Source organism: Argopecten irradians, chromosome 5 (assembly GCF_041381155.1).
Source record: "Argopecten irradians isolate NY chromosome 5, Ai_NY, whole genome shotgun sequence".
In the NCBI taxonomy this organism is placed as follows: domain Eukaryota; kingdom Metazoa; phylum Mollusca; class Bivalvia; order Pectinida; family Pectinidae; genus Argopecten; species Argopecten irradians.
The window spans coordinates 26967691-26992717 of record NC_091138.1 but is presented as its reverse complement, the minus strand read 5'-3'; the positions used below and the strand labels follow the sequence as shown (position 1 = coordinate 26992717).

Genomic DNA, 25027 nt, shown 5'->3' with positions numbered 1-25027 from the left:
ACTGGTTTGCCCGTTCATAATGTATGAGATGTGTTTCAAAAATAAAGTCACCGAGTGATATTCTTCATTGTAATAAAGCATACCTAATATGATCAAAAATCAGAAGAAAAAATCAATTTGGCTCAATGATTACTAGAGCCAATTAGTACGTTAACTTCATATATATATATATAAATATATGATTTTAACATCACACTGGTTTGACATAAAAGCCGATTACAACGTTTGTTGCAGAAGATTTATGGAGTCGCTCGCTGTAAGCGTGAACGTGGACTTACAAAGTATTAGAGATAGCGCATTGCTGGTAATCGTATTTCAAATATCTTTCTATTGTGTCTAAGAGTGCTCCCAAGTAGTGTCAGAGACAACGAATGATATTAACTACCGTACTGATGGAACATGGGTAAATATGGAACAATGGGTCTCCATTGGAACAATGGGTCTCCATACCAAATTCGGTGATGTCACAACTGAAATTTAAGTGATAGTGTCATCAGATCCTTTTTACACATTCAGGATAAAAAGGTGCAAAAAGGCGATTTACAATTTTCTTCTCAACGGTTTTCTGTCAATGTGATACTCAAGTATGGTACGTATTTGGAGCAATATATCAAATGGGAATCAGCCCTCGGGAGCACTTGGTATACAGCCTTCTGGATATAGGACAATAGGAATCATCATATCCATCGTTAGTAAGTATATATTCATTAAACGATTTATTCACATATTACACTATATCTACGGGTTTACAAAATGCTTTCATTTGGTTAACTGAGAAAGGTCTCATGACCTATGCTAATTGTCGTTTATCCATAAACATTTTACACATACTCGACTTCTCAGAAATTTTGTTTATTATATAGGAGCGAGCGAAAAGGGTTTTAGAGCAGGACCAAACATCATATATATTGTGTCGAAATCTTGACGAATTTAATGATAACCGACTTTTCCAAAACCACGGAACTTTGTATGGCCAAAGGCAAACCACAATGAAGAATTTTATAGGAGGGAGCGTACAGGGCTATAGTGCATGAATGAACATTACATTCATATTGTCAATATCTTGAACAAAAATTTGTTTGTTTGTCTGTTTGATTAATTAACGTCCTATTAACAGCTATGGTCATATATGTCGTGTATGTAGTGCGAGATGCGTGTTTTGGGAGACTGCGGTATGTTTATGTTGTGTCTTCATGTATAGTGGAACTATTTCCCCTTTTTATAGTGCTATATCACTGAAGCATGCCGCCGAGGACACCAAGCAACACACCCCACCCGGTCACATTATACTGACAACGGGCAAACCAGTCGTCCCAATCACCGTTTGCCGAGCGCTACGCAGGAGCAGAATCTACCACTTTTATAGACTTTGGTGTATCGCGCCAGGGAACAGAACCCAGAGCCTTCCTCACAGGGGCGAACGCTCAACTCAAGGCCAAAAGTGAGGCTGTGCCAAGATAGGCATTAGGAAAGATAAAGGCAGTTAGGAAGAAAAGAAAATATAAGATCTTAAATTTAGTCGCCTTTTACGATCATACAATAGAGGCAGCAGGTACAGTTCTAACGCCCTACCTGCAGGACAAATCATTATAAAACATTTGTTATATAAAATTCAAAAAACTTCTCCACTCAGGATGGCCTATTGTGATCATACACAGTCCGTCACTGTACGTTAAGTTTATTCAAACAACTTCTTCTGAATAATCAAAAGGCCCAGGGTACTCATATTGGGGCTGTATCATGCTGGGATAAAGGGCTACCTAGTTTGTTCAAATGAATGGCAATGACTTTCATTCAAGGTCACAGGGATCAAAAAATTACAAGAGACCCATGGGCCTTATGGGTCATCTGACTATTGGCACAATACAACATAGTCGTTTAAAGATTTTAGCCTATTTGACCCCTGTGACCTTGGATGAAGGTCAAGGTCATTCATTTGAACAAACTTGGTAGCCCTTCATTTCAGCTTGCCACAGGCCCAATATGAGTACCCTGGGCCTTTCGGTTCTTGAGAAGAAGTCGTTTCAAGATTTTAGCCTATTTGACCCCTGTGACCTTGAATGAAGATCAATGTCATTCATTTGTACAAACTTGGTAGCCCTTCATCCGTGCATGCCACAGGCCCAATATCAGGTCTCTTGGCCTTTTAGTTATTCAAAAGAAGTTGTTTTAAAGATTTCAATCAAGGTCACGGGGGCAAATAGGCTAAAATCTTTTACGTGACACGGATTTTTTTCAAGACACAATAAATTATTTAAATATATTTAATTAAACGTAAAAATGAAAAATCTTTTCATTGGTGGTAATTGTGTAATGTAAGTATATTTTGTAACTGAAAAAGTACTAATTTGTCTGCTCCTGTTTTCTATAGTAAAAATATACCATTCGTCAGCAGTGTAGCATCTTTAACGCGCGGAAGACAATTATGATGTGCAGTGTATAAGGATATAAAATATAAGCAAGATATACTTTGTAATCTTGTTTTTAAAACAAAAACAATATTAATAAATCAGAGGCTATACAAAATGTAACCGTATATATTTGAAATAGAAGACAGAACACGAATATACTGCGGTCTCACCAGCACATCATACACGCAATACTGCGCATACCTGGGAGGCCGTCCTTACATGACCCTGGTTGTTGATAGTACGTTATTCAATCAAAGAAACAAACCTTACTATGTGTAATGTTATGGAGCTATGACATAAAAACCAGAGTTTACTCTTATTTTACACCGAATTGAGAATTTTACAGCTGTATAACAAAAGAATATGTATTCATGTTAATCCTTAAAGATGTTCTACTGGCGACAGAGAATAAATAATATATATCATTTGGATAATAATTGATGTTTTATCGGGTATATATATATGTTTTTTTAACAAAAAAGTACATAAAAATAATCTACTTTTCTTGTGTTTTCTTTGTAATCAGTACCTCAATCTAGACAGGGGAGTATCATGGATTTTTTTCTGGATGCAGTTTAAATAAAAGACTTAAATTCAAGATGACTGCCTCTTAGCCATAGGGACCAAAATGCAAAATTAGGGTCTACATAAGAAGTTGATATCCCTAGAAGACAAAAGATTTCTCAGTATGGTGGTAACAACAATGTTGAAGGCAGGACGGAGAGCACATATGAATGGCGACTTGAATTCATCCGTCCCTCCTTCACCGTTCGTGAAAGATTCTTGTTATCGCTATATCGATATATGTCTCAAATATTATTCTGTGTATCTCTCTCAAACTTCATATGTGTATATTTCTTTTGAAAGCTTATTATATTGTTTCTGAGGAAGAACGCGAGTATTCTGTCTTAAATTTTTACCCTTGAGCTTTGAAGGTATCAGACAACAGGCCGATAGATTGTTTGGTCCGTTAAAGTTCGTTACCCATAATACTCAGAAAGTAATGGAACCTGTTTCAAAATTCATATGGAAAGGAAGTGACGTTTGAAACAAGTGACCGGGTGGGATGTGTTGCTTGGTGTTTTCGGTAGCATTCTTCCTTCTTATAGTACTGTGAAAAGGTCAAGAGTTCCACTTTACAAGAAGACATAACATGAATATACCACAGTCTCCCAAAACACGCACTTCATACACACCGCATACATCGGAGGCCTGGCTATTAGTAGGACCTTAATTAATCATTCTTTGGTGAACGCTAAGAACCCTCTGGGATCTCTTGTTTGTCTGGCGAGCCTTCTATCCATTGATTTGTAGAACTATGTACATCTGTAGAATATGATAATCACCAATTTCTGATCAAGTCCCCAGAAACGCCCATTTTATTTCTATGGACATACTTGTTGGTCCATACTGATATAAACCGTAACTAATTCTCACGCCTCCGTAAAGTATGGGAATACATATTCATGGTATATATGGTCATTTTAGGTTTTTTTTTATTGAAGTAAGACATACACTGTAATAAAAGATAGTTATGACAACCGGCATTGGTTGTAAATGTCCTTTTCGGATGCTTTAAACTAAAACGTGTTTTTATTTATACATGTACCATAACATTACTTCCATGCATGTAATGGTTTTTAATTTTGTATTTTAAAAATATTCCACCTCAGTACCCCACTTTCCTTAAGCGCTTTATCAACACCGTACGCTAATATACTCCAATGTGTTCTTAATATTAGACTATGTTAGTGTTGATATATAAACTTATATAATGACAATATAGATATTGAAGTTTATGGCGATACCGATGGAAATTGCCAGTAACTTGACACCGTGTCCTGACGAAAGAGTTCAAGACAATTAGTGTTATTGTCTGGCTTTATTAAAGATAAGATGTACTTAGTATACTTAATTCAATCAAGTTAATTATATAATAAACTTAATAAAATAAACATTTTTGTTTGTTTCCCTTTTGTCTAATTTGCAATTCTTTGTAAAAAAAAACATTTTATGTTGACAGGTGTGCTAGGAATATCCGGAAATCTGCTCATTGTCCTCGTTTTTACCAAACGAAGATCCGTCAGACGTCCAATCAACTTCTTTGTTTTAAACCTAGCATTGAGTGATCTCTTCGTGGCTCTGATTGGTTATCCCATGACGGCAGTCTCGGCATTTTCAAACAGGTAAACACAGACAATCTTAACTCAGTCATTGTAAATATGGAAATTTTAAATACGTTGTCATTGTTGAAACAATTGTTAAGCTTTGGTTTATAAAATTTAAATATTAACACGAGCTAATTAATGCAATTATTTTAGTTTTTTGCAAAAAAATATTGTATTTTAAAACAAATGCTATGAATTTATTCGATAATTCATCAAAACGCCACCGCTTACATCTATTTTCCCATCATTGTCCATGTATTTACATTCTACTACAGTGTATTTTAAATTGAAGGATCATGGGAAAATCGGACAAATCTTGTCATTTTAAAAGACATTATGATATACGTGAAAGATGTATTAAGATTTACTCTTTGTTATTCATATTTTTCAACGAAACGTATCATTTTGAGTCAAGTGATCGCCTACCCTGATGATGTTGATATCCTGATTGTGCGTACTTTCTTTTTCTAGGTGGATTTTTGAAAGTGCTGGTTGCAAGTTGTATGCGTTTATATGTTTCAACTCCGGCGTGAGTAGTATAATGACCCATGCCGCACTCGGCTTCTGTCGTTACGTCATCGTTTGCAAGTATGGATACCGTAAGTTTTTACGACCATGCAGGTACATTACATCTATTGCTCGATCCTCAAACCCGGCTAAATTTATCATTTCTCTTCTTCATACTTTTGCATTCACTCATTACACACATGGGAGACTGTCTATAAATGGCCCTGCCCTGCAGGTAGGACGTTAGAATTGTACCTGCTGTCCCTTATTGCATGATCGTAAAAGGCGACTAAATTTAGGATACTATCTTTTCTTCCTAAATGACTTTATCTTTCCTAATGCCTCCCTTGGCACCGCCTCGCTTTTGGCCTTGAGTTGAGCGTTCGCCTCTGTGAGGAAGGCTCTGGGTTCTGTTCCCTGGCCGATACACACCAAAGTCTATAAAAGTGGCAGTTTCTGCTCCTGCTTAACGCTAAGCAAACAGGGAGTGGAACGACTGGTTCGCCCGTTGTCAGTATAACGTGACCGGATGGGGTATACATGTGTTGCTTGGTGTCTTCTGCGGCATGCATCAGTGATATAGCACTATAAAAAGGTCAACAATTCCACTATAAAAGAAGACACAACACGAACATACCGCAGTGTCCCAAAACACGCATCTCGCACTTCACACACTGCATGCATGAGAGGCCGTTTTTATTTGACCCTAGGACGTTAAATATAAACTAACTTAAAATTAAACAAGAGGGCCAAGGCACATAATGATCATGTCTCTTTCTTGGTAAAAAGTCATATTAAAAATGTATTAGATATGGTTCCATGGTAGCCATCTTAGATTTCGAATCAACCAAAAACACTTTGTCAAGATCATATCAGGATTGTGGTATTGACATATTATGCATGTGTGTGGAAAGGGAGATAACTCCAATACGCACGTAAGTGAGAGGCTGAGCATGCGCAATGAGAGATGTAAGATATAAGACCAGAAATAAAAGCAGACGTGAAATCCAGACAAGAAGTGTTTGAGTATTTTCCTACCGGTCATCGACCAGAACATACAACAAATCGGCGTCACGAGCAGGGTGGACTTGTTCGCGAGTATTTTCTGAAATTGGGCAGAAATTTCAGTGGGGTTTTTTTTTTTTTTGCGTGTTTTAAGTGTTTTCAAGATCGTAATATCCCGTGGAGAAGGTGCACGCCATCTTTGAACTTTTGTTTATATTGTTACGTGATCGACTTGTTAGCTTAACCAATGTTTTGAGTGATAGCTTTCCTGTGTAGAAGGTCTGCTGTTAGCTTAATACCTTGAAGTGTCAGTAATTTGTAATAAAGAAACTTTTGTTTACATTATCAAGTTGTAATTAACTGTACTGTGTAGTATTAAATTTGTTTTTTTTAATTGTGCGGAGTCAACTTTATTTTCCCGCGGAAAGTTTTGTTGATAGTGATGTTTCTTTATTGATTAATATTGTTGTGCTATTCGGTGTTGTGGGTGTTTTGTGGACGCTAATCCCCAATAGTATTGCAAGTATTTGACTTTATAATTTATTATTTCAATTGTTTAATGTTTGAACTTGATTTCTTGATATAATAATTATAATAACAAATATATTTTGTCAATATTTCACATACATTAATTGTATATTGCATTTTTGAACAAGAGTTATAGTTGTTTCATTGTATGTATTGAAAATTTTGCTATTTTGATTAATCAGTGGATCATTCTGGTACTGTTATTAATTAATACTGTACATATCTGGTATCCATTTTAATAGTAATTTTGATAATATTGTATTTGATATAAATGTTGTAATTTTATTTGATATCCCAGAATTCTTCATTTTCATTTTGAAATTTATTTTCCATAATAATATCACATATATGTATTACTATTGATTCTCAATGATATAATTAATATACTAAGTTTTCAGTAATAAGATAATTACTTATTTTAGCATTTGAATTTATAAATTTCTTGTTTTGGACTCATACTTATAAATGAATAGACATTTTGCTGGAGTGCTCATTGCTGACTCAAGAGGAAATAATTTCGATAAATTCAAGACTCCTGCAGATAAATTCCGATTGAAATGTATTATTCAACGAGGCGGTAAAATAGAAGACTTAAGAGCATTATCAATTCCAATTTTACGGACATTCGAGCCACAAAAAACACTAATTATCAAAATCGCAGCCGGTATCAACGACTCATTAGTTCTTAAACGTGACTCATTAGGAAAGACAATTATACCATCAGAAAAATCAGCAGATGATTTGGTAAAAGAATTTACAAATTTTAAGGACAGAATTAAGGAGATACGACCAACTTCTAACATCAGTTTTGTGACAATTCCTCCTGCATCATTAAAGGATTTTCAAACAACTTACAGCAAGATACAAGTGTGTACCGAACATCTTGGACCTCTACAGGAACAACATAACAGTGTGATATTGGAGGTGAATTCAAGAATTCACCTGTTAAACCAGCAAAACGTGCCAGCTAGTTGGACAGTCAAGTGGGCTGACATTGTGATTAAAAAGCACAAAAAACGACGCGGTAGAGCCCGGAAACTTGTCGTTGCCTATAATTTCAACTACGAACACTTTTATGATGGTTTGCACGCCAAGTAAGAGACGAAAAAGGTGTTATTTAACCAGATAATTACTGGCATATCTGCGGACATTTCAAAGCTAGAGAGTTCCAAATAGGAAAATTTGAACGCTTACTTATTTGTGTTTGCGTGGTTGGTGATCTGTTGTCGCCTGATCCCCATGCACATAGAAGTTTGAACTAAAGCAATATTTTGTGTTTGTGTGGTTGGTGATCTGTTGTCTCCTCTTCCCCTTTCACAAAATGATTCGCATAAAATTCGCCAATAAGGATTCCTTAAAGGAAATTCCAGGTATTGGGGATCGCTTAGCAGATAAGATTCTACAGCTCAGAGAGGTGTTAGGGGACATTAATAGAGAAGTTTTTCTTTCAATACCCTACCTCAAACCAACAGACGCAATGATGAATTGTGTGGATTTTTCGCCAAGCTACGAAAAAAGGATTGACCAATTTTCAATGAGTGGAGCAACAAGCTTGAGTGAAACAGCCAGTAGCCATCCAGGAGAGGTTAGTTCCCCAAAGGATAAATCTCAAACGGCTAGATCCTCTCATTTAGTTGGAGGCCCTCAGTTTGCTCAACAACATCCTTCATATCAGCAAGAACCTTCATCAACCTATAGATTCTCTAATTATGAGGGAGGCGCTCAGTATGGATATGTTCAACAACAACCGTCATATCAGCATGAGCCATTGCCATGTAATCAAGTTCATCATTTTCAAAGGAATCCATATGGACCCCCAGACTACAGGTATACGCCAAACGGCAGAGGTCGAGATCCATACCAACAACATAATGAGCAAGTTCATAATTATAATTATCAACCTCAAAGACGTCGGGTGATGATTCCGAAGACTCTAAAGTACGACGGAAACTCAGACTGGAAAGCCTTTGTAACAAAGTTTACTAAGTTTGCAGAGTCTGAAAACTTGACAGCAAGGGAATGTAAGGATAATCTCTGCTGAGTATTGGAAGGAAAGGCAAGCGAATATTTTACGTTACTGTTGGAACGCGAACCCAAAATTGAATACTTTGATATCATGTCAAGATGGACAGACGATTCGGATTCAAAGAACTGCCCGAAACGACACAAGCGCGATTGCGAAGTGCTCAGCAATACCAAGGAGAAAAGATAGCAGATTGGGCAGACAGAGTGGTGTCATTAGCGACCAAAGCTTACCGAGACATTCCAGAGGAATTCATGTACCGACAAGCTATTGCAACAATCTGTCAGGGAGCATTGAATAAGGAAGCAGGTCAACATGTACTAAACCAGAGACTGGGTACTATTGAAGTGATCGACCAAATTCGCCTGTTTCAACATAACAGAAAAGCAATCTATGGCAGGGAAAGACCAAAATATCAGAACAATGAGGAGGCATGTCATGAGGATGATCCAGAACACCCTAACGTAAGCCGGGCCTTTACTTAAAAGGTAATGAATAATCCAAGCCAGCGAACTTCATTCAATGCTGATCATGATTCTCAGGCAGTAACCAAACGACTTTCATCATTGGAAAGGAAAGTCAACGAATTGCAAGATTCAATGCGGCAGGTGCTAGCAGCCATATCAAATCCTAAAAAGGATGTCCTGTGTTATGGTTGTGGTGTGAAGGGGCATATAAAGCCAAACTGCCCTTTAAGGACAGAAGAGAAGAAATTGGTCCAGGCACTTGACGTATCTAACTCAAACGAGTTGGAGTCGGTTTGTGAATCAGAAGAGTTAGAAGTCAAAGAGGAGTTAAACGAGTAGAGGTCGGACAGCAGGGCCTAATCCCGACCTTGGATATTAGAATGGGCCCTATAGCTAGTCAAGGTGAAGTTCTAACGGATACATTTGATGTTGAAACGTCTAAAGACGATAAACTTCTATTACCGGATAATGGAAGTGATATTAACAGTGATCCTAAAGGGGAGAAAACTGTAAAATCATTTATTAATCAGAACAGAACGATAGAGCGTCTTCGTTCTACATCAATGTTTCAAGTACCGATCACGGTTGGTGGATTTGAAACGCGAGCCGTCATAGACACAGGAGCGGAAATATCTATTATATCGGATGACGTGTATAAACAACTTGATAACCCTCCTAAAGTTCTCAAACATGTGACACTTAACGCGGCAGGCAGAAATCAACTCATAGAAAGTTTTGTGATTGGACCAATAAAATTAGACCTAGCATCAAAAAGCTATAGTGGGAATATTTTTGTTGGACCCATAGAAGATGACGTCCTGATTGGTCTAGACTTTCTAAAAGCTAACAAAGCTAAACTTGATATCAGTGGAGAGTCATTAACTTTGCAGTTGCGTGAAGAAAAATTATCGATAAGTACGGGAAAGTCGTTTTCAACCAATACCTCCACCAAGGTGTTTGTAAAGAAGAGAACAGTAGTGCCACCTAACAGCGTCGCCCGAGTGTCTTGTAGAATTTCTGACAGCATGGAAATGTCAAACATAGTAGTAGAATCGACATTGCAAAATGGATTACTGATCCCACGGTCAGTGTTCAACTCCAGTTTGAACATCAAGCTCTGTTGTGTCAACACCACAGACAAGAATATTATCTTGAAGCGGAAAACTGAAGTTGCAACGGCAAGTGAAGCTGAAGAGATTCTGGATATGGATTATGGACAAGACATTTCAGAAATATTTGTAAATAATTTGAAATGTACTGAAACAGATTCCGAAATAGTTCCAGAACATGTCAAGTGTTTAATAGAGGATGCAAAGGAACATCTTAAACAAGAAGAACAACTTCAATTCGAAAAACTTGTCATAGAGTATTCCGATGTTTTTGCAAAGAATGACTTCGTAGAGTATTCCGATGTTTTTGCAAAGAATGACTTCGATTTGGGTTGCTTCAAGGCCATAGAACATCATATAGACACTGGAAGTACAAAGCCTATTAAACAACGTTTTCGCAAAACTCCAGCCTGTTTTTCAAATGAAGAGGAAGCCCATTTGCGGAAGATGCTTGATGCAGGTGTTATTGAGCCTTCGGTTTCAGAGTGGGCATCTGCCCCTGTCCTGATTCGGAAACGCGACGGAGGAGTACGCTGGTGTGTAGACTATCGGGGTTTAAATTCAGTAACAACCAAGGATGTGTTCCCTCTACCACTAATTGAAGAATGTCTGGATGCATTGACTGATAATGTATGGTTTTCTAAATTAGATGCGAATTCGGCGTATTGGCAAGTCCCAGTAAGTGAAACGTATAGACCGAAAACAGCATTTAGCACAAAACATGGACTTTTTCAATTTGTGAAAATGGGATTTGGGCTTTGCAACGCCCCGGCAACATTTGCCAGAGTGATGAATCTTGTGCTTTGCGGACTAACGTGGGACATTGTTTTAGCATTTCTTGACGATATATTGGTGCTGGGACGAACATTTGATGAGCACCTCAGAAATCTTTCACACGTGTTCAAACGCTTCCGTTCCTATCAATTAAAATTGAAACCAGCCAAATGCATATTCTTCAGGAAGAAAGTGGAATTCCTTGGACGGACAATAAGCGAGAATGGCATTCAGCCCAGTGGTCAACACGTTGGGAAAATTAAAGACTGGCCAACGCCAATAACATCAAAAGAGGTCGAACAATTCGTAGGGTTTGCGAATTACCATCGTTCATTCATCCCAGATTATGCCAACATAGCTTTCCCACTATATCAGTTGACTGGAAAGAATGGTTTGAAGTGGGAAGACGAACATCAGCAAGCATTTTTACAGCTTAAGTCATCGTTGACCTCGCCACCTGTGTTAGCCATACCAAATGGTCAGGACTCATTCATACTGGACACAGATGCGTCAGACTATGCAATTGGATGTGAACTTAGCCAAGTTCAGGGTGACCAAGAAAGAACTGTGTCATATGCTAGCTTTGCGCTTACCCCCGAACAACGACGTTATTGTACAACGCGCAAAGAACTTTTGGCGGTAGTTCGGTGTGTTAGGCACTTTCGTCATTATTTACTAGGACGGACATTTACAGTCAGAACTGACCACAACAGTTTAGTTTGGTTACTAAATTTCAAAAATCCACAGGGACAACTGGCTCGTTGGCTTGAAGAGTTAAGCCAATATGATCTTGTCATAAAGCATCGACGAGGTGAAGATCACCAAAATGCAGATGGTTTGTCCCGCAGTGAAGCAAAGGACCAATGTGACCAATATAAGCATGGCCAGCAGCCATCGACATTACCGTGTGGTGGTTGCTCATATTGCGTGCGTGCACACGAACAATGGCATCAGTTGATATCTAACGTGGATGAAGCGGTGTCATTAAGCAGCCTCCCAGGGGTACAGACAGTAACACCGGTAGATGACAGAGATGAGTTCACTATAGAAGTCTCTACTACAGGAATAAACATTTTGACATATGCAGACCATACAAATGCCAACATTGGTGTCCTAGATACTCAGTTATTGAAGTATTCAACACAAGAAATAAAGGAGGCACAAGAAAAGGATGAAGACCTCTCTATTCTCCTGGAGTTTTTGAAAACGGGGAAGGAGGTAGATGATGGGGTGCTATTTAGCACAAATCGTGCCGTTAAGTATTACTGGATTAACAGACCCCTATATTTCCTAGATGAAAATGGGATACTGTTAAGGAAAGAACCACGAGGAGGCGAAACTTCAGCAAATTATTTGGTAGTGCCACCAAGTATGAGAGAGAAAGCTATCGCGCTCTGTCATAATATCCCAGCAAGTGCACATCAAGGGATAAATCGCACTGAACAGATGGTCAAACAAAGATTTCATTGGTATGGTTTACCTCGCGATGTACAAAAGTTTGTGAAGAGCTGCATTGTCTGCATACACGAAAGAAACCAAATCGTAAAGCGCATTGTCCTTTGACATTGCTTCAGTCCGGGGAACCCATGGAAAGAGTCCATCTAGACTTTATGGGACCACTGCCTTGTACCGAGAAAGGGAACGAATATATTCTAGTCATGGTCAACCAGTTTACCAAATGGGTGGAGTGTGTGCCACTTCCATCACAGACTGCTGAGATCACCGCTAGGGCTTCTGTAAACGATTTTTTCGCCAGATTTATTTACCCTTTTCAGATACATTCCGACCAAGGAAGGAACTTTGAAAGTCGATTGTTCAAATCACTGTGTGAAGTACTGCAAATTCATAAAACGAGGAATACAGCTTATAGACCATCTGCAAACGGACAAGTTGAGCGATATAATCGCACCATTATGAACGCCATCAGATGTTTTATCAAGTCTCAAAATGAATGGGATTTGTATTTGCAGCAGCTTGCAGGGGCTTTGCGGTGTGCAGTTAATCGGCAAACAGGATATACGGCAAACTACATGATGCTTGGTCGGGAGACGAACCAACCAGCTGATCTTATGTATCGTGTACCCTCTACGAAAATAGTCTGCGAAACGGATTCTTATGTTGATCACTTGGTTGACGCGATTCAAGAGGCAAACGCACTTGCCCGAAAACATCTGGTGACAACACAACAAAGGATGAAACGTGACTATGACCTACGGATGAAGTTGACACAATTCAAGGTAGGTGAAATAGTGTATATCTTTGACAACGCTACACCACCTGGTCAAAATCCCAAGTTAAAGGATGTATGGAAGGGTCCTGGGCTAATCTGTGGACAGTTTACACCCTACGTATATGATGTGCAAATCGGCAGGTCGAAGAAGGCTATAAACCATGATCGCCTAAAGATTTGCACTGATCGTAACCTGCCGCAATGGATAACGGACCTGAAGGAAACCCCGGAACACATTCAGCAAGAGACCTACTGTCTCTGTAGGAAACCGGATGGTAGTCTTATGATTCAATGCGATTTCTGTTTCGAGTGGTTTCATGGACATCGTGTTAGAATTAATGCTCGTGAAGCAGAACAAATGGAACTGTACTGTTGCCAAACGTGTGAACTTTCCACCAGTAGGTGAAACATCAGCAAATTAAAATTGTTGAAATTACCTTAATATGGCTGTTACATGATATGCTTCAGTTTAGAAAAGAGGGAGGAGTGTGGTATTGACATAGTATGCATGTGTGTGGAAAGGGAGATAACTCCAATACGCACGTAAGTGAGAGGCTGAGCATGCGCAATAAGAGATGTAAGATATAAGACCAGAAACAAAAGCAGACGTGAAATCCAGACAAGACGTGTTTGAGTATTTTCCTACCGGTCATCGACCAGAACATACAACAGGATCATTTCAGGCAAGTTTCAGTCAATTTGAACAGGTATAACTTTAAAGGAACTTCAAAATGTGTTTAAAGTTGACGACTGTAGCGACCATCTTGGATTTCGGTTTGACTGTAAAAATGAACAACACTTTGTCGGGACAATGTCGGGATCATTTCATGCATGTTTCAGCTAAATCGCACCGGTAGAACTTGAAAAGAAGTTCAAAATGTGTTTTCAAGATGGCGGCTGTTGCGGCCATCCTAGATTTCAGATCGACCCGAAAAATAACACTTTGTTTGGACCAAGTCAGGATCATTTCATACCAGTTTCAGCAAAATGGCAATGGCAGAACTTGAGAAGTTCAAAATGTGTTTTGAAGCTGTGGCGGCAGTCTTGAATTTCGGATCGACCCGAAAAATAACAATACTTGGTCGGGACCATGTCAGGATCATTTGATGCAAGTTTAGCACATGCAGAACCTTACAAGAAATTAATTGCCTGTTGCATGATCGTAAGAGGCGACTAAATTTAGGATCTTATCTTTTCTCTTCTTCCTATTTGACTTTATCTTTCCTAATGCCTCCCTTGGCACCACCTCACTTTTGGCCTTGAGTTGAGCGTTCGCCCTTGTGAGGAAGGCTCGGGGTCTGTCCCCTGGCCGAGACACCCCAAAGTCTTTAAAAGTGGTAGTTTCTGCTCCTGTTTAGCGCTCAGCACACAGGGAGTGGGACGACTGGTTCGCCCGTGGTCAGTATAATGTGACCGGGTGGGGTATGTTGCTTGGTGTCTTCGGCGGCATGCTTCAGTGATATAGCACTATAAAAAGGGCAACAGTTCCACTATACACGAAGACACAACATGAATATATCGCAGTCTCCCAAAACACGCACCTCGCATAACATACACGCAACACACCGCATACATTGGAGGCCGTCCTTACATGACCATAGCTGTTAATAGGACATTAATTAATTAAGCAAACAAACAAGCTATCTCACTTAAACTAATTTTTCTTCTGTGATCTTTTTGAAAAACATGCACTGTTATAATTCTTATTTTGTGTTTTATGAATATTTAGATGAAAATCTATTTCAAGAATTCAATATATAATTACCGATATCACTGGAAATGTTGCATGTACCTGAATTCCTTAATTGGTTTATTACTTTGGCTTACGGCACATAAAACATTCCTTTGGAAACATGTTTCAGGTAAAAAGATAACAGAGACGATGGTTTTAAAGATCATTTTCTGTATCTGGTTTTTTGCTCTATTTTGGACTGTGTCCCCACTCCTTGGATGGTCGTCATATGTCGAGGAAATCATACCAGTGTCTTGTAGTTTGAATTGGTTTGGTCAAGAGGTCGGGGACCTTACATACACAGTATCCGTCATCGTGGCGATATACATGTTCCCTTTAAGTGTGATTACGTTCTCCTATGGGATGATTCTTAGGAAAAAACTATGCATATCTACCAGGAGGAATGAAACCCGTACACGCCAAGGCTATATGCCACGATATATACAAGACCTTGAGCAACGTGTAACATTGGTGAGTAACCGATCGGTAGTATTTTCTGTATTAATATTCACATGTTAAGTACAGGAGAAATTTGAAGGAACAGTTATCATATTCATGAATTAAGGGAGCCCTGAATGTGTATATTTAAACAAAATAAAGCTTTGAATGTTTCAAACATGTTTAATAATATATATGATTATTGGTAGAATTGAGATAAGAATACTTGATATACAATCACAATTTCTGCAAACTTAAAATTGCAATTAATACTCTTCACCAAAAAGAAACTTCGATGAAGGTTAATCATGTTAAAGATGCTCCATCGCCGACAGAGCATAAATGATATTCATCATTTGAACAATAATAGGTGTTTAATCGTGTGTATATATGCCTAATTAACACAAAAAATAATATAAAATAATTTATTTCGCCTTTGGTGCATGCGCAATCAGTACTTCATTCCATATAGGATATAGTGTCACGGAATTTTTTCGGGATGCAATTAATTATTTTTCATATTTTTAACTTGAAGTAAAAGTAGAAGCTCAAACTTTTCAATGGTGGTAATGGTGTAAAGTAAGTAACTTTTGTAACTGAAGAAAAATACCCAATCGTCTGCTCCTGTTTTTGATAATGAAAAAATCCCATTTGTCAGCGGTGTAGCATCTTTAACAAACAACCCTATAATGTCATTTGAAAATTTTGAGTTTTTGGTTCCTGTGACCTTGAATCATATTCATTAACGCGGTAGCCATGTATGTCTGTATGCTACATGCCTAATACTAGGTCTCTAGGCCTTTTAGAACTTCACTAGATGTCATTTGAAGATTTTAGCATTTATGTTCCATATTGAATGAAGGTCAAGGTCGTTCATATGATCAAACTTTGCTACATGCCTAATGTTAGGCCAGAAGGCCTTCCAGAACTTTTATAAAGGGACTAAATCGTTAAAAACCCATGTTATAAAAGACTAAAAGAATTAAAGAAATAAAGATAATTGTAAAATTTGTGTACTGTGTGTTAATAACAAAATTTAAAAGTTTGTATAGCCATTTTGTTGAAAATGGAGAAAAACTGAAAATAAACAGAAACGACCTAGTCACTATTTCATATTATTATTTTTCGCTGAGTGTAAACAATCCCTATGTGCATGCGCGATGCGGGAACATTCAAAACATCCGATCGCAGGAAATCTCATCTCTCTAATGGACACATCTGCTATCTACTGAAAACACCATTTTATCGACTACAAGTTCTACTGTGTTAAATCTAATAAACGTTGAAGCGTATGCAGAATTTTTGTGACGAGTTTCTAAGTGTAAATAATCATATTTTGTACAGGTTTTTGCGGCTATAAAGAAAAGTTTTCATTATATTATAAGGTTTTATACTTGCTTCTACCATTATTTTATTTTCATTTGTCATGATATAAGGTACTAGTCCGCTAAACCTGTCTATATTATTAGGATTTTTAAATATTTTTTGCCTAATATGAACTATATATAAGAACAAAACGAATAAAAACCTAATACTATAGGCAAGTTTAGCGGACTAATTAGTTACATTTTTTTTCTTTTAACATTATATCATCATTTGACATTCCCTATATATCCTTAGCTATAATGTCTATATCCGTCTTATGAACATTCCCTATTTATACTTAGTTATAATGTCTATCCGTCTAATAGACATCCCCTATACATCCCTAGATATAGTATATATCCGTCTAATGGACATTCGCAATATATCTCTAGTTATAGTATATATCCGTCTAAAGGAATTTTCCTATATATCCCTAGTTATAATGTGTATCTGTCTAATGGAAATTCCCTATATGCCACTAGTTATATAACATTTTCCAATCGTATTTACTTAAAAAATCAGCCTAACTATATATCTTAATTCAATGTGTATTTATGTATTTAAAGCAAAATTATACCTTACATGTACACGTGTATACATGTACATTGTATAATATATACATAATTAACGGGTGAAAATACCCTTCACTTCTTGTCATTTTTCCATCAAATACTCTAAAGCTTTATAGAGCGTATGCTGTTTTACTTGTCAATGTAGATACGCTGTAAATGTATCAGCTATTACACCGAATCAGGGCAATATAACCGATAAAAAATAAGTGGTCTCTAATAGTGGTGTTATTACATCTATATCAATTAGCCGGTGACATGTCCATTGGCATACCTCTTACCATTTCAGATCCTCTGTATACAATTTTCTGTGCAGAAGAATAATAATGAATACAGAACAAACACAATAGGTTTTTTCTACCATAAATGAAAAGCCCTGAAAAACGCAAAAGATGTGGATATTTTATGTCAAACTTCATAATTTTTAGGTCACCTGACCATAGGTCATGGTGACCTGTTGCGATAGTCTTTTGTCAGTCGTCATGCGGCGTCCGTCGTGCATCGTCCGTCGCCCGTTAACTTTTCCTTGTGAACGCGATAACTTGAGTAAATATAAGCCAAGCTTAATGAAACTTTCTGTCTAGACTAGCATTGGAAAGATTCGGACGAGTTTGAAAATCAGCTTGATTCGACAGTAATATATGGAGTCATTGCCCTTTGCACTAATAATTAATATTGGGCCTTGTGAACGCGATATTTAGTAGATATAAACCGCGGTCAATAAAACTTTGCATTTAGACTAATATTGGAAAGATATCGAATGAGTTTGAAAATTAGATTGATTCGACGATTATTTACAGATTTTTTGCCCGTTGAAATAATTATTGAATTGAACCTTGACGGCCCATAGGTCTCTTGTTAGCTATTTTAGATAATTCATTTCATTAGTTCTAAATTATAATTCAACACCACCTCGTTCGACTTTTAACCAATAAAAGTGCTTTAATGGAGACATGTTTTTGAATTAAAATGCTTACTTTTTTTGGAAAACGTTATTAATATGTATCTTCATTATTACAAAGAACTAGCTTTCACTACAGTGAAAATGACTGCCTCAAACCAGGTTATGTGTTACCAATGTTATATGTTAACGGTTTTTATTGCAGATCAGTTTCATGATGATGTCTGCGTTCATTGTTGCGTGGACTCCGTACGCTATTATGTCGGGCATGAGTGTTGCTAGTTTCAACTTCAACCACTCGGTGGCCGCTCTTCCAACGCTGTTTGCTAAAGCATCTTGTGCATATAATCCTTTTATTTACGCCTTCACCAACTCGACATTTCGTGATTCCTTAAAGGAGATGGTGGCTCCATGGACAAGACGCAGAGTTGGTGTAGCTGCTTTTACGTTATGGCCACGTGTTACATATTATCAACAACGACGCACTAATAGTGTCATTTATACGGTAGGCAACGACTTACCAGATGAACGCTTATTCATGGCTAATTCTTTAAACACAAACTCATCAAATGAACGAATCAGAAGAATTCGAGCAAATTCAGGTTTATATAGTCAAACTGTTAGAATTGAGCCACGAGATCCGGTGATTATCTCCCCTAATTCCAACAATGTTGACTTCTCTGCTATCTGATGGTACGATAGTGATTGCTTGTTCGGAATGGAATCTCAAGATCACCCCGTTGACGTGGTTATATAGAGTTCTGACAGTTTTCATGATTTGCTCAAAATAATATTTTCAATTTCTTCGAAATAAAGTGAATAATTATTCGCTGCTTGTCTTATGTTTTATAATGAGTTATTTTACATCTATTTGACTACCCAAATCGTCTATGAATTTGCCTCTATTCTAAATTATTACATACAAGAGATCCCAGAGGGATCTTGGAGACCCACCAAAGAATGATCTATGTCTGACAAAGGAAAGAGGGATCTTTTCTCTGCTTTTCAAACTTTTGCAAAAATACTACATATAAAATTTGAGACAGATCGCTTCAGTACTTTCTGAGAAACAGCAGTATCAAACTTCAACTATCAAAATCCAAGATGGCTCCTTGGCGGCCATCTTGTTGATCGATCGGTTCCAAATCAAAATATGCACAACTAGGGCCCTAGGGGAACCTACATATCATTTTTGTTTGTTTGTTTGATTAATTAACCTCCCATTAACAGCTATAGTCATGTAAGGACGGCCTCCCATGCATGCGGTGTGTTGCGTGTATGTTGTGCGAGGTGCGTGTTTTGGGAGACTGCGGTATATTTATGTTGTGTCTTCTTGTATAGTGGAACTGTTGCCCTTTTTATAGTGCTATATCACTGAAGCATGCCGCCGAAGACACCAAGCAACACACTCCACCCGGTCACATTATACTGACAACAGGCGAACCAGTCGTCCCACTCCCTGTGTACTGAGCGCTAAGCAGGAGCAGAAACTACCACTTTTATAGACTTTGGTGTGTCTCGGCCAGGGGACAGAACCCAGAGCCTTCCTCACAGGGGCGAACGCTCAACTCGAGGGCAAAAGTGAGCGATAACAAACTTTAACTATCAAAATCCAAGATGGCTGCCTGGCGGCCATCTTGTTGACTGATTGGTCCCAAAATGCAATATGCACAACTAGGGCCCTAGTGGAACCTACATATGAAATTTGAGACAGATCCCTTCAGTACTTTCTGAGAAATAGCGATAACAAACTTTAACTAGAACACTGACACGTCAGAAAGGGCCCCGCTATGTGTCTGACGTGCTTAAGTGGAAAAGTAGTATTTTGATAACGAATTCTTCCGTGTTAGCTATATGTTGCTAATAAATAATTAATGTCAACATTAATTGGGAAACCGATGATGGTACATTATTATAATTCTTTGGAAAAAGTCTTCCAAGTATTTAACTTGAATCCTGATTCCAAGCTAACATTACATTAAGAGCATACAAATAACTCAAATACCCCTTTTAAACAAGGTAAACCTCATAGTTTGCTGAAGAAACACATAACAAATGTGAAAGGAAGGGAATAAAGGTCTTGCTCAAATATTTTAATCATGTAAAAGTTTTTTTTCCATAAGAGTTGTATCTGCAAATAAACTCTGTGGAATGGTATATCTTTTCTTTGTCTCTGGACAACTTACTTCAGGATAAATTCTGAAAAAAAATATCAAGTTAGATGAAACTATTCTAAGTGAATATTGTATACTAGTTCATAGTAAATGTTATTTCTTACCCATCACATAAGATCTACAAATATTTGCTTGTTAAATTTGACCTTGACCTTTGACTTAGTAACCTTAGCCCATGACCTTACCTTTGGACAGTCAACTCCTTGTTTAATTCTGAACAACTTTGCATCATAATGTTATAACAAAATGTTTATCAGTTAAGAGCAACAACATTGTGATTTTTTTAAATGTTAAAATCCAAGATGGCCGATTTTTTAATTTAATTTCAGCCTGAAAAATTACCAAGCAGATCTAGGATGGATGGGGAATCATCATGTAAAATATGGGGAAAATACTCCACTCCCTTCCATCATTAATGTGCAAAAGAAAAAAAACGGACAGACGGACGGACGGACAGACGGACAACCTGATTACTATAGGGCACCCGCATCTCGATGCGGGGCCCTAACTATCAAAATCCAAGATGGCTGCCTGGCGGCCATCTTGTTGACCGATTGGTCCCAAAATCCAAATGCACAACTAGGGCCCTAGGGGAACCTACATATGAAATGTGAGACAGATTCCTTCAATGCTTTCTGAGAAATAGCGACAACAAGAATTGTTAACGGACGGAGGGACGGACCACGGACAAAAAGCGATTTGAATAGCCCACCATCTGATGATGGTGGGCTAAAAATATATGTGTAGTGATCTAATATTAGTTTCTGCGTTTAACACATTGTCTAGGGGTTTAAAACACATTTGTCACTTGACCGCGCCGTGTAGCACTTGTAGTCACAATGGTTTTATTTGAATTATATATATATATATGCTGTAAATACATGTACCTTGGTATTATATAATGTACGTCAGGACCATCATGAACATTTAATATCTAATTGCTATGCAATACAAGAGGACCTTGCCTTACATGGGCCTTAATGGTCATCTGACTATTGGAACAAACAACACCTCAAAGAATATAGTAGTGGCAAACAATGAAGGCAATACAAAAGAACTCGTTTAATAGAAGAAGTTTAGATTCTGATATATTTGATGAACCATGAATGAAAGTCATGTTCATATAAACAACTTGTACATTTTCATCATTCACTTACTTACTCATCTCTCAATTATTTCATGTAAGCATTTTGTTATAAAATCATCTTGAATTCAACATATTATCGCACTCATTTTACCTTTCATTGTACATATATCTCTTATTCTCTCATTTTATTACAATCCCATTAATACTATCATTCTTTTACTTACTCTTCTTTCATTCAATACTATTATTCTTACATCAATAACACGATTAATATGGAATATTTGTGTAATAATAATTTGCTTGTATATTTTTACATCACTCTCATTCTGCATTCTCTCATTCTATTACAATCACACTTTATTTTCTAATATCGTAATAAATTTTTCCAGTGTCCGATCCAAACCAAAAATATTTGCTGTTCTGATTAAATTAATTAATGTATCTGAATATAACATTTTGCATCATGATCACTTTTATTGATATTGATAATAGTTTTTGTTTCCAAATCAACGATTTTGTTGTCATTTTAATAAGAAGTCCATGGGCCTTAACAGTCACCTGATATTTGATACAAATTAGTAATGTAATTTACTAGCCAACTGATGTCTTTTGTTTATAAAGGCCATACGCATGTCTCTATACGTACAATGTATATCATAAGGGAACATGTAGATTAGAGTTACCAGCTACACCAATGACCAACATGTAGATCTAATAACATCTAATAACCCGCAAATGGAACGCCCGGTATCTTTCATATTTCGATATTAATATATATATTGATAGAAGTTGAATCATGTTGGTAACATCTATCATTGTCTCAAGGCACGTTTCATATTTCAATATCAATATTAGCTGCTTCAACTCATAACAGAACGTCATCTTCATTTACAACTCACCATCGCCTACGTAAGTACAATCCAGAGTTATAAGGCTTAGTAAGAAATATTCAGGGAACTCAAAGAATACGTCAAGGAGATGAAAACGAGTTAATGTATGTGCCGCAAATAGTCCGAAAAATAGTTAAGGATAAAAAATGGTCTGTATCATCAAAAACAATATGGAAGAAAGAGTGCAAAGTTTCGACACCTGTAATGTCCTAGATATAGGAAAAGCGGAACATGGTACGGAATACCTTTGGTATGAGATAGACGGATAATCAGAGTTCATGATTAGCCTCGACGAATTGTCAAAATCAGTGAGAATTAAGGGAAGAAAAGTCAAAGCGTTCAAATACCTATATGTTAACACTGACCACTGACCAACTATGATATAAACGTGATGAGTATTTAATAGGGAAAAAATCGCGCAAAGAACAAGCTAACAGATAAAAGCGAATATGTAAGAATCTTATTATTTCTAAGTACGTTTGTAAGAAGATAATGCGAGAATCCTTTCCCTACAAGAAATAATTTACACGATTAAGCAGGATACCGTATAAATGGACCTTTTTAATTTGAAGTTAGATGAATCGCCAGGAATGGATAAGTTACATTTTCATGAAAAACCGCAGAGACAATTTTATCATTATTAATGAAACTATTCAGTTTCACTGAAAACAGGAAGAGTACCAGACGATTTGAAAAATGCTAAAATAATTACAGATTGGTTAGCATAACGTCAGTTGTTTGTAAAGTATCGGAAGTCATACTGCGGAGGCTCGCACTACAGATATGAAAAGGAACGCTTTCTTCACGTTATTCTCAAATGTTAAGAATTTAATTACTCAAATACTCCACCATAAAACAACCTAAGCGGCCCTGTGGAACTCTCCTGTCTGTCAGCTGCTTAGAAATAAGAGAACGTTAATTTGGATTACATAGGAAGATACATACAGTATATTGTAAATATGTATATTTCTTGTAGATGGTACAGATACCATTCAGGGAAAATATAGAGGGAGGAAACAGTCAAAGCCAGTAAAACATTGCAGATGACTGCCCTGCTACGCACTAACTTCTCATTTATCCTATTTAGGCATATTTGGTTTATTTGTTTGTTTGATTAATGGTCTCCAATGTATGCGGTGTGTAGCGTGTATAAAGTGCGAATTGCGTGTTTTGGGAGACTGCGGTATGTTCGTGTTATGCCTTCTTATATAGAGGAACTGTTACCCTTTTAATAGTGTTTATAGTTTTATCTCACTGAAACATGCTGTCGAAGAGACCAAAACACTTCACTCGGTCAAATTGTATTGACAACAGGCGAACCAGTCGTTCCTCTCTCTTTATGCTGAGCGCTAAGTAAGAGCAGAAACTATCACTTTTATAGACTTTGGTGAGTCTAGGCCAGCAGACAAAACCAAGAGTCTGCCTTACAGGGGAAAGCGCTCAATGGAACGCCAAAATTGAGGCGGTGTCAAGGGAGACGTTTGGAAGAATAAAGTCAGTTAGGAAGAAGAGAAAAGATAATACCTGAAATTTGGTCGCCTATTACGGTCATGCAATAGGGGCAGCAGGTAAAACTCTAACGCCCTACCCGATTAGACAATGATGCATGTATATATGATTATGTACATACAATTTCATAATAAGTTATAATGTCATATTTGCATTGATCTACACTAATATTTTGTTATCCTTTATTCAACCATATTATAATCTACAGTTCCTCCCCCTTTCTTCTTCTTTTGACTCCTTAATCCTCCTGTCTTCCTTTTCCTTCTTGTGTTTTTCTCCTACCCATTTGAATTTTATTCGTATCCTGAATTTCATTTATCGTTATAAGCATCGTTATCATTATAATTTTCATTATTTAGTTATTTTTTAGCCGATGATGGTGGGCTATTCAAATCGCTTTTTGTCCGTCGTCCGTCCTTCCATCCGAACTTCCGTCCATTAACAATTCTTGTTACCGCTATTTCTCAGAAAGTGCTGAAGGGATCTTTCTCAAATTTCATATGTAGGTTTCTCTAGGGCCCTTGTTGTGCATATTGCATTTTGGGACCAATTGGTCAACAAATATGGCCGCCAGGCAGCCATCTTAGATTTTGATAGTTAAAGTTTGTTACCGCTATTTCTCAGAAAGTACAGAAGGGATCTATCACAAATTTCACATGAAGGTTCCCCTAGGGGTTTAGTTTGTGCATGTTACATTTTGGGATTAATCAGTCAACAAGATGACCGACAGGCCGCCATATTGGATTTTGATAGTCAAAGTTTGTTACCACTATTTCTCAGAAAGTTCTGAAGGGATTCTTCTCAAATTTCACATGTAGGGTCCCCTAGGGGTCTAGTTATGCATATTGCATTTTCGGACTGATCTGTCAAAAAGATAGCCGACAGGTAGCCATCTTGGATTTTGACAATTGAAGTTTGTTACCGCTATTTCTCAGTACTGAAGGGAGCTGTCTCAAATTTCATGTGCATGGTCCCCTAGGTCTCTGGTTATGCATATTGCATTTTGGTACCGATCGGTGAACAAGATGGCCAACAGGACGCCATCTTGGAATTTGACAATTGAAGTTTGTTACCGCTATTTCGCAAAAAGTACTGAAGGGATCCGGCCCTGCAGGTACGGCGTGAGATTTGTACCTACTG

At 37.5% G+C, this 25027-nt stretch overlaps 1 protein-coding gene across 1 annotated transcript; it reads left to right on the top strand.

Moving 5' to 3' along the window:
• The first annotated feature begins 247 nt into the window (after positions 1-247).
• On the top strand, positions 248-18918 carry LOC138323383 (rhodopsin, G0-coupled-like). Its single transcript, XM_069267966.1, has 5 exons — positions 248-692; positions 4435-4597; positions 5051-5178; positions 15085-15425; positions 18433-18918. The coding sequence occupies exons 1-5, from the start codon at positions 587-589 to the stop codon at positions 18916-18918; spliced, it is 1224 nt and encodes a 407-aa protein (XP_069124067.1). The 5' UTR covers positions 248-586.
• The last annotated feature ends 6109 nt before the right edge of the window (positions 18919-25027 follow it).